This window comes from Macrobrachium nipponense, chromosome 11 (assembly GCF_015104395.2).
Source record: "Macrobrachium nipponense isolate FS-2020 chromosome 11, ASM1510439v2, whole genome shotgun sequence".
NCBI lineage: Eukaryota > Metazoa > Arthropoda > Malacostraca > Decapoda > Palaemonidae > Macrobrachium > Macrobrachium nipponense.
The window spans coordinates 13868500-13886159 of record NC_061087.1 but is presented as its reverse complement, the minus strand read 5'-3'; the positions used below and the strand labels follow the sequence as shown (position 1 = coordinate 13886159).

General features: G+C 37.2%; 1 protein-coding gene across 2 annotated transcripts in view; it reads left to right on the top strand.

Moving 5' to 3' along the window:
• Positions 1 to 17660, top strand: part of LOC135226410 (protocadherin Fat 3-like) — a 378891-nt gene that overhangs the window by 298920 nt on the left and 62311 nt on the right. For both annotated transcript variants that reach the window (XM_064265980.1, XM_064266066.1), the window contains exon 2: positions 3628 to 4707. In XM_064265980.1, coding sequence (XP_064122050.1) covers positions 4065 to 4707 — 643 coding nt within the window. In that variant the 5' untranslated portion in view covers positions 3628 to 4064. The remainder of the gene's footprint in view (positions 1 to 3627; positions 4708 to 17660) is intronic.

The following is a 17660-nucleotide window of genomic DNA, read 5'->3' as shown; positions in this document are numbered from 1 at the left end:
GGGCGGGGGTTGCTAGTCAGCCGGTTCTTCGTCCGCGTAACTGTTTGTTCTTAAAACATTTATTTATATGTATAAACATGTGTGTATAATTTTTTTTCAACAAGGCGAATCTTCAGTAAGTGGTTTAGCTTGTCGTCTTTTGCTGGTGGAGGGAGGGGTGGGGCGTTGTTGCCCCAGACATAACATGAAGGGGGCTCAGTAGCGGCACCCGAATATCTCGGCTGAAGTGAACACGGTCAGAAGTGGCCCTCAGGAACGATGTCGGTATGCATGCAATGCCACTGCGGCCGGTCCTGATAGAATGACATTCTCTCTCTCTCTCTCTCTCTCTCTCTCTCTCTCTCTTCACACGCTCCGTTGGCGTTGGTGTTGTTTCCACTGGGTGTGGAATGTCTTTCTGAATCTGATAACAGTATCAATACACCGTTAGTCATTTATGGCCTTTTTTTCGGGGGATTCTCTCTCTCTCTCTCTCTCTCTCTCTATGTTTTTAAATATTGTTAAAGTACCTTTCATTAGCTTAACCGTACGCTAATACACACACACACACACACACCTATATATATATATATATTATATATATATATATATATATATATATATATATATATATAGATGTGTGTGTGTATTAGCGTACGGTTAAGCTAATGAAAACAACTGCTATTATTCATTCATTATAATAAGCAAAATATTATATATATATATATATATAGATCATATATATATATATATATATATATATATATATATAATATATATATAAAGTGTACACATATTAATAATGCCTATTGGGTGTAAGTTTTCCCAAATGTAGATTGGATTCGATATTAATTGGTTATTTGTGTGTTGATATTTAGGAGGGTATGTATGCATGAATTTGTATCTCTCTCTCTCTCTCTCTCTCTCTCTCTCTCTCTCTCTCTCTATATATATATATATATATATATATATATATATATATATATATATATACACATACATACATACATACATACATCTATACATCATACATACATACATACATACATACATACAATACAGACCAGGATTCAAACCTATGCATTTGACGGCTGAGTGCATTAAATTACGGTAGCCCTACTTAAAAGGAAGGGGTTCGAGTACTGGTTGGGATAAGTGCTGTTATATTGTATGATTCCCTTTTTGTAGCTTGATATTTGAAAGTATAAAGATTTCATTTAAAATTGACCAACTATCATGTAATACACATATATGTATATATATTATATACATACACGCATATGCATATATTATATATATCTCAAATATAAAAGATCCATTAAAACACACTGGTTTAAAGCTAAGGACTATATTACGGTGGACTAACTTCCTCCCTTAGGGCCTTTTATACTTGAGACGTATCCTGATTTAACAGAAGAATTTATTTACATTATAATATATATATATATATATATATATATATATATATATATATATATGTATGTATATTTGTATACATATATAGATTAATGTTTATGAAAAACAAGTAGCTTCTTTGGGCAGTGATGTCAGTCTTAGACTCGATGCATTTCAACTATCAGAGACAGGAAAACAGTTGATTTTTTTTTTTCTAAATGTCGGTGAACTTTCATAATTTCTTTTAGAATTTAAAGTCAATACCCTATAGTCGCTGGTTAAATTTCATGTTAGATTCTTGTTTGTGTTTACGCGTTTGTGCGCATGTTTCTAAATGCACGTTGCTGTTTAATTTTTTAAAGGTACGAGTGATTAAGTGATGTTTATGTAATAACAACCTAAGCAGTGAATTATTTGAGTGTCTATAGGGTTGCAGCCGTAATAGCGAAGAACGCCGGGCTTGCAACCTCATTCCAGAACACTTGCTGGTTATCACCTTTTTGAAGCGATTTCCCCTATAGCTATACCGTATGCAGGTACGTATATATATATATATATATATATATATATATAGTTATTATATATATATATATATATATAACACATATAGGTATGCTTAAAAATCACAGTAGATGCACGTGACTTCATTGAATAAGCGAATACCACAGAAAATTGATAGGCAGAAATCCAAGCGCTTTCGTCTTTACTAAGACATTGTCAGAGAACGAATGAAATATAATTGGAAGGAAAGTTTTTTTTTTTTTTTCCTGATAACTTTCGTTCCATCCAACTGTATTTCATTCGTTCCTTGACAATGTCTTAATGTATAGGTATGTATACTATATGTATAGTTACATGTGAGTGTGTGTGTGTAAGTGACACTTTTAAATCACTGAACCACGCCTTCTCTGATTATTCACCAGATTGCAGCACCTCATGGCTTATCATTGCAGATTTCGAAACCAAAATAACGCAATTGAGATGCTGCCGTCGGCGAACGCGAAGAGGTGAATCTTAATTATGAGGAGGTTAATTACAAATGCGGTTGAGATTTCTATATTTTTGCTGAACTCTTTTAGTTTCTTACCACTGTTCTACTTACTAGTCGAAGCATAACATTTCGGCTCATTCAGGTGTACATTTATGGAAGCGTTTAATTGGGTTTTTTGTTACGATGTTTTCTCATCTTGACGGCTGATCGCCAGTTGTAAAATGTTGTCATTCGGTGTGGTAATGGGATGAGAGAGAGAGAGAGAGAGAGAGAGAGAGAGAGAGAGAGAGAGAAGGGGGGGGGGGTTGTAAGAACATTTTGAGATAAGTTACCTCGACGTAGAAAAGTGATTAATCGAAAAATGTGATTTTTGTTTATAGACCAGAAAAATATTGCTTCACTTTTACAAGCTAAGTGAAGTCATGAGAGAGAGAGAGAGAGAGAGAGAGAGAGAGAGAGAGAGAGAGAGAGAGAGAGAGAGAGAGAGAGAGAGAGAGAGAGAGAGTTTTCTGTCTACCTAGGCTACTCGTTTATTTAAAAAAAAAAATCTTGTAAACTGTACTTTTCCTTTATACCGCTTTACAAGAGGAAAATACAGTTTCATTGCAACGTGATAACCTTCATGCTTGACAGTTTTCACATGAGGTTTAAAAGTAACAGTATGAAAACAATATATTAATGAAATAAATTAGATTTCGACAGAAATCATTTGAACATGCGTAGATGGTGTTGTAAAGTTCATGATTATCTAGCCTTTCTTTTATTTCCATTCCATTCTTATATGCCGTATGTTAACATTGAATCACATTTATTATTGCATGTATTGCTAATTACAGAGCTTTCTCTCCTTCTGCAATTTTTATAGTTTCTTGCAATACTTGACTAACGTCCCGTAGACATTTTATATTTCATTCCATTTTTTACAACTGATGCTTCAGTCAATTGGTCTGTTAGGTTTGCTTTCGTTTGATTACCACTGGCTTCTCAGTTTGAGCCACCAAGCATGTGATCAGAATTTTTCCTGCTGAGAATGACCCTTCATTATTAGACACTTATTCCAAAAGGAATCCGCCGGTCACATTGAAGTTACACGCCATGAGCATAAAGCTAATTTAATTGATTGTGTGCGGTTTCGACACAATGCTTGTCACTTAACCCTAGCAGATACGCATGCCTTAAAAAGAAAGCAAACCTTAAGACTTTCTACGAGCAGTGAAGAGTGAATGGTTACTAAAAGTTCGTTTTTTTTTTTTACTCCGCAGGAACACCAGCATGTTCGGTTGACAGCTTGACCCCGCCCTTTAGAAGCAAGTGGTGGGGGTTAGACACTTCTACGTGTGCAATAAGGTTCCTTTGGGAGGCGGAGGAGGAGGTCTGACCTCCTGAAGTTCTGAGTAATCAGTCGAAGGAGAAGAAGTAGAAGAAGAGCAGCAGGTCATTTGCTCGTGCCCACTCACCCTCAAGACACGCCACATTGTCTTCGTCTTCGGGAATCCGAAAGCGAGACGCTTCGTCCAGAGTGGTCGTTCTTCTTCGTCATTGGTTTGGAAGACTTTTTGTTTTTGTTTTTCTCTTCCGAGGCTTTTCTTTTCCATCAAAGTGCAGGTGGTGCCGACTTCGCGTTACGCCTCCCCTTCCCCCCTCCATCCCTCAAATCCCTCCCCTTCCCCCTGTTCCTTCCCAGCCGTTCCACTGAGCCATGGAAGAATGGAACGATGGCGTACCAAGAGCTCTCCGAGGTTCCTCCTCCCTCTGCCGTTCTAGTGCCACATCCTCCGCCGCCATCTCCTCCCACTACCGCCGCTGCTTTCCTTCGCCGCTTGTTAACACCGAAACAACAGTGTCACTTATGACATCCTGTCGGGCGAGGTGCGAGGAAGAAGGAGAGGAACCGAAAAGTAGCAGCACTTGCAGGAGTAGGAGGTGGAGGAGGAGGAAGGGAGTGTTGGATGTGACCGACCAAATCATGGAAACCAGCAGTGCCTGTCAAGGGCGGCTTGTCTCTCTTAGTGACAATACGATTATTAGTGAAAACGACGGCGGTGATGACCGTGATGGCAGAACTACCGTAGTGGGTCGTTCCAGTGACATTGTGGACAGTGGTAAGCCGTCATTCGTGTTTGCAAATGCTGTGCCTTTAGTCGGGGAGTCCCTAACCCAAAATATCTCGTACCGTGCCACCGAATCCCGAGCAGTCGGGTCCTGCGCATACCCACCTGTATCAACTAGTTCCTTCCTCCATACATCCAGCAAAATGTGGAGGACCCTCTGGAATGCTAAACACGTCCTGCTAGTCTCCTGTTTGTGTATTCTGCTGGCGAGTCCCTCCGCTTCTGCTCAGGGTAAGTGACGTCCCATTTGTTTCGCTGTCTCTTGAATGAATTGGTTATTGCTGGCGTCAACGAGAAAACCGGTGGATGTGAATGGAGCTTATAGGCTTAACTCTCTAGTTCGTGCTGGCATAAAACCAGATAAATCTCAGCTATATCGATGTATTTTCCGACAATTGTCAGAATTTCCAGCCTTGAAAAAAAAGATGTTACCGAAACAGGTACAAAAATGAGGTTGGAAGGTAAATATTTCAGATGTTTCAGTATTGAGAAAATTTAATGCATTATCAAAATGAAATTATAGACGCACTTCTAGCATAGATTAAGATGTAAGAAGTAGGCTCATTGGTGAAATATCTCATGGTCTGATGTTGGTCTCCGTACCTGCTTCTAGAGCCAAAAAAAAAAAAAAAAACGTGTAATAGAACGTGCCAAATTACCAAGTCTGTCAGTTTCTCCTTATTCAGCAAAGCCTTTTGTAGTCACGACTTCTTCAGCTGTGCGTTAATGAATCCTCTTGTTGTCTGTCCATCTCATTTGGAATTTATTATTTGCCTAATCAAACTCGTGGAGACGCTTCGTTAAAAATAGCCATTTTTAAAGTCTCATTTGTATGGTTTTATCTGCAGTATTCTTATTCACATAAGAATGTCAGATTCGTCGCATCCATAACCTGTGCCCTTAAGCTGTTGGGTAATATTGTCATTGTCTCTTATGATTAAGCATAATAAGGCGGTAAGAATATCGTTTCATTCTCTCTTGTACGATTATGCTTAATAAAGCGTTTAGAATATTATTTCTCTCTCTCTCTCTCTCTCTCTCTCTCTCTCTCTCTCTCTCTCTCTCTCTCAATTCTTCTATATTATATATATATATATATTATATATTAATATATATATATATATATACATATATAATGTGTGTGTGGGAGAGATAGAGAGAGAGAGAGATGTACTCATAGATATGGGTGTACTTATTACCTCCACTAGATACACACACAAAAGTAAAAATCTAGTAAGTCTTATGCCTAGCCACACACTATATTTAGCGGTACCACAAATATTTGTATTTATAAATCTCTCTCTCTCTCTCTCTCTCTCTCTCTCTCTCTTCTCCTCTCCTCTCTTACCCTTGGCTAAGCCACGACGAATGTTTGTTTTCATTCGTGAGCCTTCATGACGCGTTTTATCTCGCTCACGATTATGGCCGGGTCGTGACTTCCTGCGTTATGACAGATGACGGCACGTGTGCGCTGCCGAGGTGCCTTACAGATTGCCCTCTCCCCCCTACCCACCGCCCCCACCCCCGGGTCATATTTCACTTGAAGTGCCGTCGTCGAAATTGATAATTCATTTTTCGTGAGGAGCGTTTATTGATTTTTCTTTTCGGCTTCAAGGTGGTTAAGAATTTTTACTTGATAGTAGTTCTATTTTTGTCTTCTTCTTTTCTTGTTTTGTTATTTGCCTTTACTTTCATTGATTCATTCAGATGCTTTATTTCATGTTTTTCTTTCATTCGCGTCCATTATTTTGTCATTATATTTATGATTACCGTGTCATTGTATAATAAACATTTATATTTTTTAATTGGCATTCATTATTCTAGAAGCTTAGGTGCGTAGTCTATAGTATATTTGCATTTTTTTTTTATCATGTAATAAACAATTTCAGTGTTGTGTAGCTATCAAATATTTACGGTTATTTCACATAACTGATGTAACCAACAGTCTTTGTTATGATGCTGTTCTTATTCTGTTCTTCACGATCGTTTTAGTTGATGAGCTTCATTTTTAAAAATGTTTTTTTTTTTTTTATTTTCGCCAGATTTTATTTTGTTATTGGTTATTTTATTTCATTCTCTCCATATACTTTATTTTACCATTATGCTTATGCTTATCCTCTCATTGTATAATAAAAAAAATTTCTTGCTTTTTATTCATTATATTGCAATTTGGGATGGAAAATTATGGTATAACTGAGGTAACCGATAGTCCTCGTGGTCATACGATATTACTCACATCAAGTAAAATACAGTCTCTCTCTCTCTCTCTCTCTCTCTCTCTCTCTCTCTCTCTCTCTCTCTCTCTCTAAGTTCATGGTATGTAGAGGGCCAAGAGAACAGCTTCAACAAAGACACTTATGTGACATTTATCAGCCTGGCTGGTTTTGAGAATTCTTGCCAACATTCTCGGTTCCCGGCGACATATCTCGTTGACGTTTATCTTTTATGATAATGGCATTACCTAATTATTACAGTTATGTCGGACACGTCTTCAGTATTCGTGCTTAGCGTTTGGGATGCTGATTAGGGTTTTATAAAGTCCGCGCAGCCGAGTAGATAAAATTAGAGGTACTCCTATGGGCATTTATTGTGTGCTCAGATTATTCAGTAACTTTTTTTTTTCTTTTTTTTGAGACACCTAGACGTTACTCTATGATGCCCTTCTATGGGAAATAAAAATAGCAAAAAACTCTGGTTTTTATGGAGCTGTTTATAGGAATGTAGTCAGTGTTCATTAAAACTGTATACGAGTATGTTAATTGAAGCACTATTGGATTACTTTTTGTCATGCTAAATTTTCGTTCCAATCAAAAATAAAAAAAAAAAATAGAGAAAATATCTAACTCTAAATATCTATAAAATATTTAGGCTGTGGAAGAAACAGTCCCTTAATGACAAACCACAACAGATAAGCCTGAGTAAACAAAAAGTTATTTAAGAGATATGTTTGGTATAATATTTGTAAAAAAGGAAAAAAAAATAGTATTTTGTTGGAAATGGTTTTAAATGTATTTCTTAGTGGTCTATTAAATTCTTTCTGTCAGTTACTTGAATATGAGTGTGTGTTTTTTATTTTGTATATATATTTATTTTTTATTTTTGTCGTTGACCTACAATGTTGTGACGTCACTGTAACAGGGCTTGTTAATAAATGCATTGTGACTATACCTCTTTTGTGCTTCTAGGTTTTCTCTAGTACACTATATTGCTCTGGGTTTCATTTAACCTATGAACGAAGAAATTTACATTGAAATTTCATTTAATACATAAAAACAAAGAAATTATACATTAATGTTCGAGAACGTCACACGTCAAAATGTAAAGCAGCATTTAGTATGTTTGTGTATACTTAGATATTTTGCTGAGCCTTGATATTCTAACTCCGACATGACAAATAGATAAAGAAATCGTCCTCCAGTAATCGGTCTACTATGTCTCTGTGTAGAAAGGTAGCTAGTGTTTGTCAGTCTCCCTATGTGTGTGTGTGTGTGTGCGTGTGTGTCCCTGTCTAAAAGGTGAAAGAGTTATATTGCCCGTAATCGTCACTTCCTGCGTCTTCCTCACTTTCAGTGGCGTCTTGGTATTGTTTTCATTCCACCTCTGGAATTTTTTTTTTATATTGTTCACAAGAGAAAGGAAAGGGCTTGACTTCGAAGTAATGCGGCACACACACTCTCTCTCTCTCTCTCTCTCTCTCTCTCTCTCTCTCTCTCTCTCTCTCTCTCTCGCTTATGTGATTATAATGGCAATAACAACAGATGAATCAGTTTTTATTATTTACTGAAATTTGGAGACTTATTAATATTAAAATATATCTATTCCTTATTTAGGGTGACTTATTTACTGAAATTTGGAGACTTAACTACATAAATATATTAATTCCTTATTTAGGGTGACTTATTTACTGAAATTTGGAGACTAACGACATAAATATATTAATTCCTTATTTAGGGTGAATTATTTACTGAAATTTGGAGATTAACTACATGAAAATATATCAGTTCCTTATTTGGGGTGACGTTTCGTAGTCAGATACATGAAAGTACCTCGGCAACAGAGGAATTCGCCTATATCCATAACCAATTTTTACAAGCGACCATAATACGTTTATATTGGATCTCCGTATTCCCTCTATGAGCGCTCTGTACATTGTTGAAATTCTTTCTAAAGAGGGAACTGGGAGTTAAAGAATGGCGGGAGAATCAATATAAATATGCTTACGGAAAGTATCATGGCCGACCGATAATTTGGTGAAATGATCGTCCAGTGGAAACTTTAACCATAGCGATCAATTCTTTATTAACGTACGTCAGAAATAGATTGTGGAATATGTAGTTTCTTATTTCACTGAAGGGGGCCCGAATGCTTTGAGCAGTCTACACAGTATCGACAAAATGGGTTCAGAAGGCATTGTTGCTTTGTAATACTACGTTTGTGCAAAGTTTCTATATTACGTTACGTAAGCTTGTTGCTCGCCGTTTATTTATGGTGATATGTCGGTACATTCCACAATTCTTTTGTTCTCTGAGACGAGACCCGTCGTTAATTGATATTATGACGCCGTCACGGCAGAAAAGCAAGCAAACAAACAAAAAGTTTTTCGTCTTCTTTCACATACCCCATTTTCTGTTCGTGCTCCGTGAGTCATCGACGTTCGCCCCCAGACCAGTCCTTGTCGCTCTTCTTTTGGGCCATTTCAAGTCCTCGTCACCTTATTTTATTCTGAACGCATTTATTAATTAAATATGTGTTTGGTTAAACAGTACATGTTCAGTGGTTATGGCTACGTGATATTCAGTGTTAAGAATGGTTTCTTGCTCCTTTTATTAGATCGATTACTCCGGTTTGTCATCAGTAAATGTGAATGAAGGTGAGATTCTTTTTGATAACAGTATTAACGTTAAATATTTTAAGGCATCCTACGTGAATGTGTTCACAATTATTAGAAGTTACTTATTATACTTATCTTCGATGCCTGTATGTATGTATACATTTGTTAACGCTCATAAATGCATGTAGAAACATGCGATATATATATATATATATATATATATATTATATATATATCTATATATATATATATATATAATATATATATATATATATATATACCTATATATTCGTCATCATTACTATTGAAAGCATTTCTGACTTTGGGTCAGCAGGAGAGGGATAACAAGACTTGAGAACTTAGGGAACGTGAATCACCCGTACGTAATAGGTAGTGCCTCTTAGCCTAATCAGTCTATCGCATGGCCCCTTAGCATGCTTTTACTTGATTTCGTATCGATCTCTTTCTGCATCTTAGAGGTTTCCATTTCATCTTCCTTAATTAAGCAACTTCGCTTATTACACAGTAGCCATTTTCTGATGTGAAAAATGTCATTTTCATCTGACCTTGGCCAGTAGCCGAGTCGCAGCGTTTGCATGCAATTGGGCGATACGAACCGTACCAGACTGGATTAGGATTTGGAGGGAATGGAATTGGGAAGGCCAGGTGAGGGCGGGGTAAGGGGGTTTGGAGAGGGGGTACCGGAGAGACAGCTGGCATATCTGAAGTCTGGGAGTGGTCTGGGATTCCTACTTTGGGAGGTGGATGAGGGCGGTTCCTTATAAGTAAATAAACGAATTGGAGGTCAGGGTCGTTTCGCGTCACATCCATATTAGTCCTGTCGTAACCTGGTATAGCTTATCTCCCGGCCATTGCGTCATTGTGTATAACTCGACTTTAGTTTTAGCGTTGTTGCCACAATTTGTCTATTTAAAGTATCTCAAGCCTTTGGACAAAGCAGCTTTTGTTATGGTTCACTTAAAGCAAGTACAAACTCTTTGTCTGTTCTCTGGTATTACTTCTGATGTTCCCGTACACGTTTTTTGTTTTTTTTCCTTTCGTTTCCAAATCCTTTAAACAAATCGACTAATTCTAAATTAATTTGCATTTCATATTGTTATTTTTATATTTCCTCTGTAGTCTGTTTATCACAATATGACAGTTATAATGCTATCTGTTAAAATACATTAAATTTCCAAGCCCGCCCTATAAACTTTCTTCGATTCTTATGGATTCTCTTAATAGACGCCGTTGCGACGATATTGCTATGAACATCCAATACAGATCGGACGGAAGAAGACTCGTCTAATAAGGAAAAGCAGACTTTTTCGGTTTATCACAATCGCCAGGAACACCCACAGTCCAGTGACAATAGAAAGAAGGCTCTAGTACGATAGCAAGATTTAATGTTGACACATTTCCAAACAAGAAAAGGTCAAGATCGCGACCGCAAACTCGAAATAATTTGAAACAAAGATTTTCAGTGATGACGTTATTATTATTATTATTATTATTATTATTATTATTATATTATTATTATTATTATAGTAACAAATCCACAGTTATGTAAGTGTATAAATATCTTTATATATATAAAACTCTACAGAGAGCTTGACAAGTAGAATCGTACAGATTCTTGAAAGATCTCTGGAAAGCTTTATCTTTAAATATATTTATAGTTACATAACTGTGAATTTTTCCTTCCATTTTAAGTCATGCTATTATTATTATTATTATTATTATTATTATTATTATTATTATTATTATTATTATTATTATTATTATTATTAAAGCAAATAGCTTCGACTCGTTCTTTTCTGCTGTTGTGATTCAGAATGAATGATAATGAGTATGACACTTTGGTCGAGAGACAGACCCGTCCCCACCCACCCCCCACAATTATTTATAGGCCTATGGACTGTTATTGTCCTTCGGCGGGATGGAGGGGCTTTTAGCTACGGCGTCGGCCGCCTCTGATTAAAAACTACCGTCTCATCTGATACGTCTGTCACCGCCTCCCGTCGAACGTCTCTCTCTCTCTCTCTCTCTCTCTCTCTCTCTCTCTCTCTCTCCTTTCAAATACTCCAAATCTACATAATTGCTTCGCATCTCTCTCTCTCTCTCTCGCTCGCTCTCGTGATTCGTCTCTTCCTTCCCACTCATCTCCTCCTCTCTCTCTCTCTCGTAGATCAAATATCTACCATTGCTACATAATGGGTCTCTCTCTCCCTCTCTCTCGGCATCTCTCTCTCTCTCTCTGTAGATTCAAATATCTACAATTGCCTTCATAATGGTCCTCTCTCTCCTCTCTCTCCTCTCTCTAATAACTACCCATTGCTACATAATTGGGTCCTCTCTCTCTTCTCTCCTTCTCTCTCTCTCTCTAATAACTACCCATTGCTACATAATGGGTCTCTCTCTCTCTCTCTCTCTCTCTCTCTCTCTCTCTCTCTCTCTCTCTCTCTGTTCAAACAACTACCCATTGCTACATAATGGAACATGGTCTTCAAGGGCCTTTATTCAAGTATACGCTATTATTTTTTCAGTCTTTCAATTACTGCTCTTCGAATTAAGTATCTAAGATAATGTAATCTTGACACTTGGGTAATTGTCCAAATTGAACCTCAGCCCCGGTTTTTTTTATTGTTTTCTTTTTTAAGGGGGTTAGGCTTATTCGTTGACAGTCCTTGAGATTTCGTAGGTCTACTAAGTTCAGAAAGACCGCCGCACTATCCAGGCTAACCATTAAGTTTCCTTAAAGGAGAGGATGGATCTGACGGTGTTATTAGAAAGGACAGGAACCACCCCCCTCCCCCCACTCTCTCTCTCTCTCTCTCTCTCTCTCTCTCTTACGAAGACGTGCTTGTGTGTAGGGCCATCTAGTTGACCTAAAATAAGGTTCGGCTGTAGTTTATAACACCCTCATTTTTTAAAACTTTTTTGAAAATCTTTGCTTATGCTGTAAATTAATACATTTTAAAAGTAATTCTACTTGTATGTTGTTATTTAGGTTTTCACTTTGGCAGTTAGCTAAATAGGCAACTTTGCTGTAATGTCATATAATCTTTATTTCATAAAATTAGTAATGTTTATTTTTCTCTGCGATACTTATACAATTCAAACTTAATTAAACCCGCTTTACTTCTATCTTTTTCATTAATTAATTCGATATACAGTAGAACAAACGAAGTGCACGCACGGCACTAATACTGATAGCAAGGTTCAGAGACTAGCATGGCACCTTTTGTGTCGTTGTCAAAACTTATCATTTGAATGTTTTTGAACTCGTGAAACAGTAGTTCGTGTGTGGTGTTTAATTCTCGATATATGCAGTGGTTATAGGCATAAGGTTAATGGTTTTGTGGTGGTTAGTGTATGGGGTGGAAGGGAATTTGAAAATTTGAACTTTATTTATTTATTTATTTACTTTTTTTTTTTAGAAAGTGACCTTGCTTCGGAAATGTGATTTTGATATCTATTATGTTTATCCTTTGTACTCCTTACATTTATTTATTTCAGTTTTTTTCTCTCTCTCTCTCTCTGCTATTTTCACGTTCCCATTCTGGATCCACGAGTTACCCATTTTCACGTCATTTTATCTTTCTTTTTTTAATTTAATTTTATTTTATTATTTTTTTATCTCAATTCGTATTCTGTCTTACTTTGTTCTCATCCCTCTTTTCAATGTCCTCTGTTCGTCACTTTCTCCATGTGCAGTATCCGTTTTTATTCTTGTTCCTTCTTCTATCCGCTCTTTCGTAAGGGGTGCGTATTTTCCTCTTCCTAATATGCATTCGTCCTTCTTCTTCTTCTTCTTCTCGTTCCGTCGCATGCCTTCGAACAATTAGGCTGACCGCGCGGCCATACGGCTACTGTGCAATTTATCCTTTTAATGTAATATCTAAAAGGAGCGTAATAGATTTGAGAGATATGAAGGCTCCGGTCTGCCCCCGCTCTACGCTGAGCTGACATGATCCCAGGTGAGGGTTGACTTCACTTCCTTGTTTGGGAATTACTTTGAACTAGATACTCGACAGAAGGAGGATTTTCCTTTTGCTTTTTGGATGTTTTCTTCCGGTATAATCCGTGTGTGTGTGTGTGTGTGTGTGTGTGTGTGTTTTAATACCAACGCACACTATATGAAGTTGTTGTTCATATATTTAATTATTTTTCTTTATTTTCTGTAATCTGACCCTTAACGTAAGTTCCCAAGTACCACATAGGTCAATGCAGTGACCTCCTTCTCTAAAGCTAAAAATAATTATAATAATAAGTATGGAAAATATAAATGTTTGCTCATAAACTTTACATATCTTACGCTTGTTCACCAAAACTATTAGATCGATTTCAACCAAACTGGTGGAAAGGAAATTCAAGGAAATTATTAAAAAATGGTGCAGATAGGATGGTGTAAAATTTAAGTTTTCTTCCCTAGAACTACTAGACCAGATAAAATAGTAAAAGAAATGCGCCGAAGTTTCTTCGGCACAATCAAGTTTTCTGTATGAACCGCGACCCATGAAGTTTCCAGTTCACGGCTCAGTGGTGGCCTGTCTTATTGCGTTACCAGACGCACGATTCTGGCTAGCTATAGACTTAAATATAATTAAAACTACTGAGGCTAGAGGGCTGTATTTTGGTTTGTTTGTTGATTGGAGGGTGGATGATCAACATACCAATTTGCAGCCCTCTAGCCTCAGTGCTTTTTAAGATCTGAGGGCGGACAGAAAAATAGCCGCCTCAATATTTTTCTTTTATAGAAAAAAAAAAAAAAAACCGTTAGAGGCCTTTTTGATGTGTGGGAGGGTCCGCGATAAAAATTAAGTATATCTTAGTTTAACCAGACCACTGAGCTGATTAACAGCTCTCCTAGGGCTGGCCCGAAGGATTGGATATTTTTACTTGGCTAGGAACCAATTGGTCACCCAGCAACGGATCCTGCAGCTTATTGGGGGATCCGAACCACATTATATCGAGAAATTTACTTCCATCACCCGAAATATATCCCTCTGATTCCGCGTTGGCAGAGCCGAGAATCGAACTTCGGACCGCCGGATTGGTAGCCGAGTGCGAAAACCACTCGTCCAACGAGGAACTGGGTCCGCAATAGAAACCCAAAGTTGTGATAATTAAGGAACGTGCAGGGAATATCTTGAGGATATTTTTCCTCAAGGATAACGGGACAACAGTTCGTCTGATTAGTGCGCAGTCATCGTCCACATGCAGCATAGATTATAAGTTTGCTCACAACATCAGGGTCTAGGGTGGGGCTGAAATGAGTTCGAGTTTGTTTACGAATGTTTGAAGGAAATCTTGATCACGTAATTTCAAGTACAACAAGGTAGCTCAGGTGAACAATATAGCGCTAGTAGCTGTTATGTATATTATATAGTGTATAATAGTATAGTGCTAGTAGCTTTTATATATAACAGTATAGTGCTAGTAGCTGATATGTATAATAGTATAGTGCTAGTAGCTTTTATATATAACAGTATAGTGCTAGTAGCTGTTATGTATAATAGTATAGTGCTAGTAGTTGTATGATAGTATAGTGCTGGTCGTTGTTATGTATAAATGTATAGTGCTAGTAGCTGTTAAGTATAATAGTATAGAGCTAGTAGCTATTATGTATAGTATAGGGCTCGGAGCAGTTATTTATGATAATTTAGTGTTAGTAGCCGTTATGTTTAATAATAATATTGTTCGTGTTGTCATTTTCTCGTTGTAGCAGCAGTATTAGCAGTAACAGAAATGCTCATTATTATCTTGACTGTAATTGTTGCTAAGAAAAAGTGAAAACTCCAGCCATCTTTTTTTTTTCCGAGGAGCGCGCGCCTACCTCGCATGTCGCTGGTAAACGTCGCCAATTCCGCGAAAAAAGGCTTTGTTGTTATTCCAGGTTTTGACGCTAACGTGCCTGAGTCATATTTCCTCATGTTTACGACCTTTCCTCCCAGAGTTTAACGCACAGACCTCCGAATAAGTTGCTCTTAATCGACGCAGGAGAAAGAAAACCCCCTTTTTATGATTATTCGTCCCTGGAAGGGTTCAGGAGATCGAGTCTCATTTGTCTTGTCATGTGAAATAGTAAGGATCTATTTATATCTCTGATTGTATCCATTAAGTTTGGTACTAGAGTCTTTTCAAGTTCCCGGAACTTTATATCCATCCAGTTACTCTGTTTGGTTTTCGGGCCTCATGTAACCCATGATCAACCGTAAAAGTTTGAGGCAATACTGACAACAGTCCTTAAGAGTCACTGAGACCCGGCAAGTCACAGATAAATAAGGGGAAGTTTTTAACCACGGTCTTTCAGTTGGGTTCTCGGGCCTCATTGTCACTCATTATCACCCATGACAAGTTTTAAGGGAATACTAACAACAGTCCTAAAGAGACCGGTGTGTGGGTCACAACGAGACACGTGGCAAACCAAACCTGAATGAGTGAATTGAAGGCTTTCATGACATCGAGTTTGTTTAAAGATTTAAAATTCTCATGATGGACTACTTACGCTGGTTCTTGTTAGTTAAAAAATTTTAATATGAGATACAGCTGTGTTCTGAAATAAACTAAAAACAGAATTTATTCAAAAATAAAATTACTATTTTGTGCGTATCCAATTAATGAAGCTCTCCGACTCGCCTAGTTTGTGGCACATCCCCATTGTGCACTCGAGGGCAAACACTGCCGCGCACAGCAACGTCTGTTTGCGCATGCGTGAAAGCATATATGATTACAATTAAGGTTTTTGTTTATGCACGACTTGAGCTTTTGCCTTGTCATCGCTTCCTTCTCCCTTCTTCCCCTATCGCCATATCTCTGCTACTGCTTTACTCAACATTCCACTTTTAGTCTTAATTTGTTTCTCTCTCCCCCAGAAGTAATCTTGTTTACCAATTAGTCCGCCTGTCACTTCCTCTCATATTTTCTTCTGACGATCTTACTTTTTTTATTAACGGGTTTTTACTTTTTTAAATTTGTTATATATATAATATATATATATATATATATATATATATATAGATATATATAGATATATATATATTTATAGATATATAAATATATATATATTTTTTTTTTTTTTGCATTTTTATATTATTGCATGTACGTATTAATTTGAATATAGATATTTTTCATCTCTCTCTCTCTCTCTCTCTCTCTCTCTCTCTCTCTCTCTCCATCCTTTTCCACCTATCCCTGTAAACCTCTTCTCCCCATCCCCACAGGCGACACTGTAATTAGCAGTTAACGCACCCGGTAATGGTCATTGATTATAACCTCGCATGACCTGCGCTCGTACATACTCATAGACGCGTGCGCGTGTGTGTAAGGGGCACCGTTTATTGGCTGGGTACCTTCTGTGAATATGTTAAGGGGAGGGAAGAACGGAGATGGGTAAAATGCGATAGTGATTATGATTGCTCGTACTGTAGTGCAGTTTTTTTCCCCTGAGTCATATTACAACCTTGTATATTTCGTGAGGTGGCTTTTCCGAGGGCTCAGACCCCAGCAGTGTGTGTATGTGTGTGTATTCGGTTTTATTTTTCATGTTTGTTGTTCTACCCATCCTGTCATAGTTCATTAATTCAGTGGCGTTAACATTCGAATTATATATTTTAAAAAAATGGATAAAGAAATTAGGCATGTCGGGTGATGGATGAATATGAACAGTAATTAGGTTTGTATATTTTTCATGCGGGCAAAATCGTGTATATTTATAGCAGATAATATACTGTGATAATTAGCAGACTAGCGTGGCATGAATAAATGCTATCCTAGGGAAGGTTTGTAGAACTGAATTCGACTGATATTGTGAAATGATTGCTTGAATAAAATTAAGGGTCGGGAAGTCATTTCAATCAAAACATTGTGCTTTCTTAATAAAATAGTGATTTATCGTGCAGTTTGATGTCACAAAGACGTTTTTTTTTTCAATATTTTATAGCTTTGTCAGTAAACATAATTTTTTAGTATATAATAGGTTTCATTTTTTCATGGGTAACCTATTATTTTTAATTCTATTTTGCACGTTCGTACAATTTAGCATTTTCCTTTTGTTTAATCATTGTATTTTTATCATTTCATATATTATTGAACGCCCTTCACTTATTCCAACTGAAGGTCATAATTACTTCACCACAGACATTCACAAAAGGTTAAGAGAAATTTCTCTATAAGAATACCCAGTATTTCGGTCCTCCGATAACCAATCTTAGGCAATCTGAAGGTACAGCAGTTTCCGTAAAGGCAGCGTCGTTGTTATCATTCCCTCAAGGTTAATGAGCTAACAGGCCAGTGCCTTGCTTACTGATGCCATGACTGTGACATTTAAACCCAGGCATGTGGTTGCCCA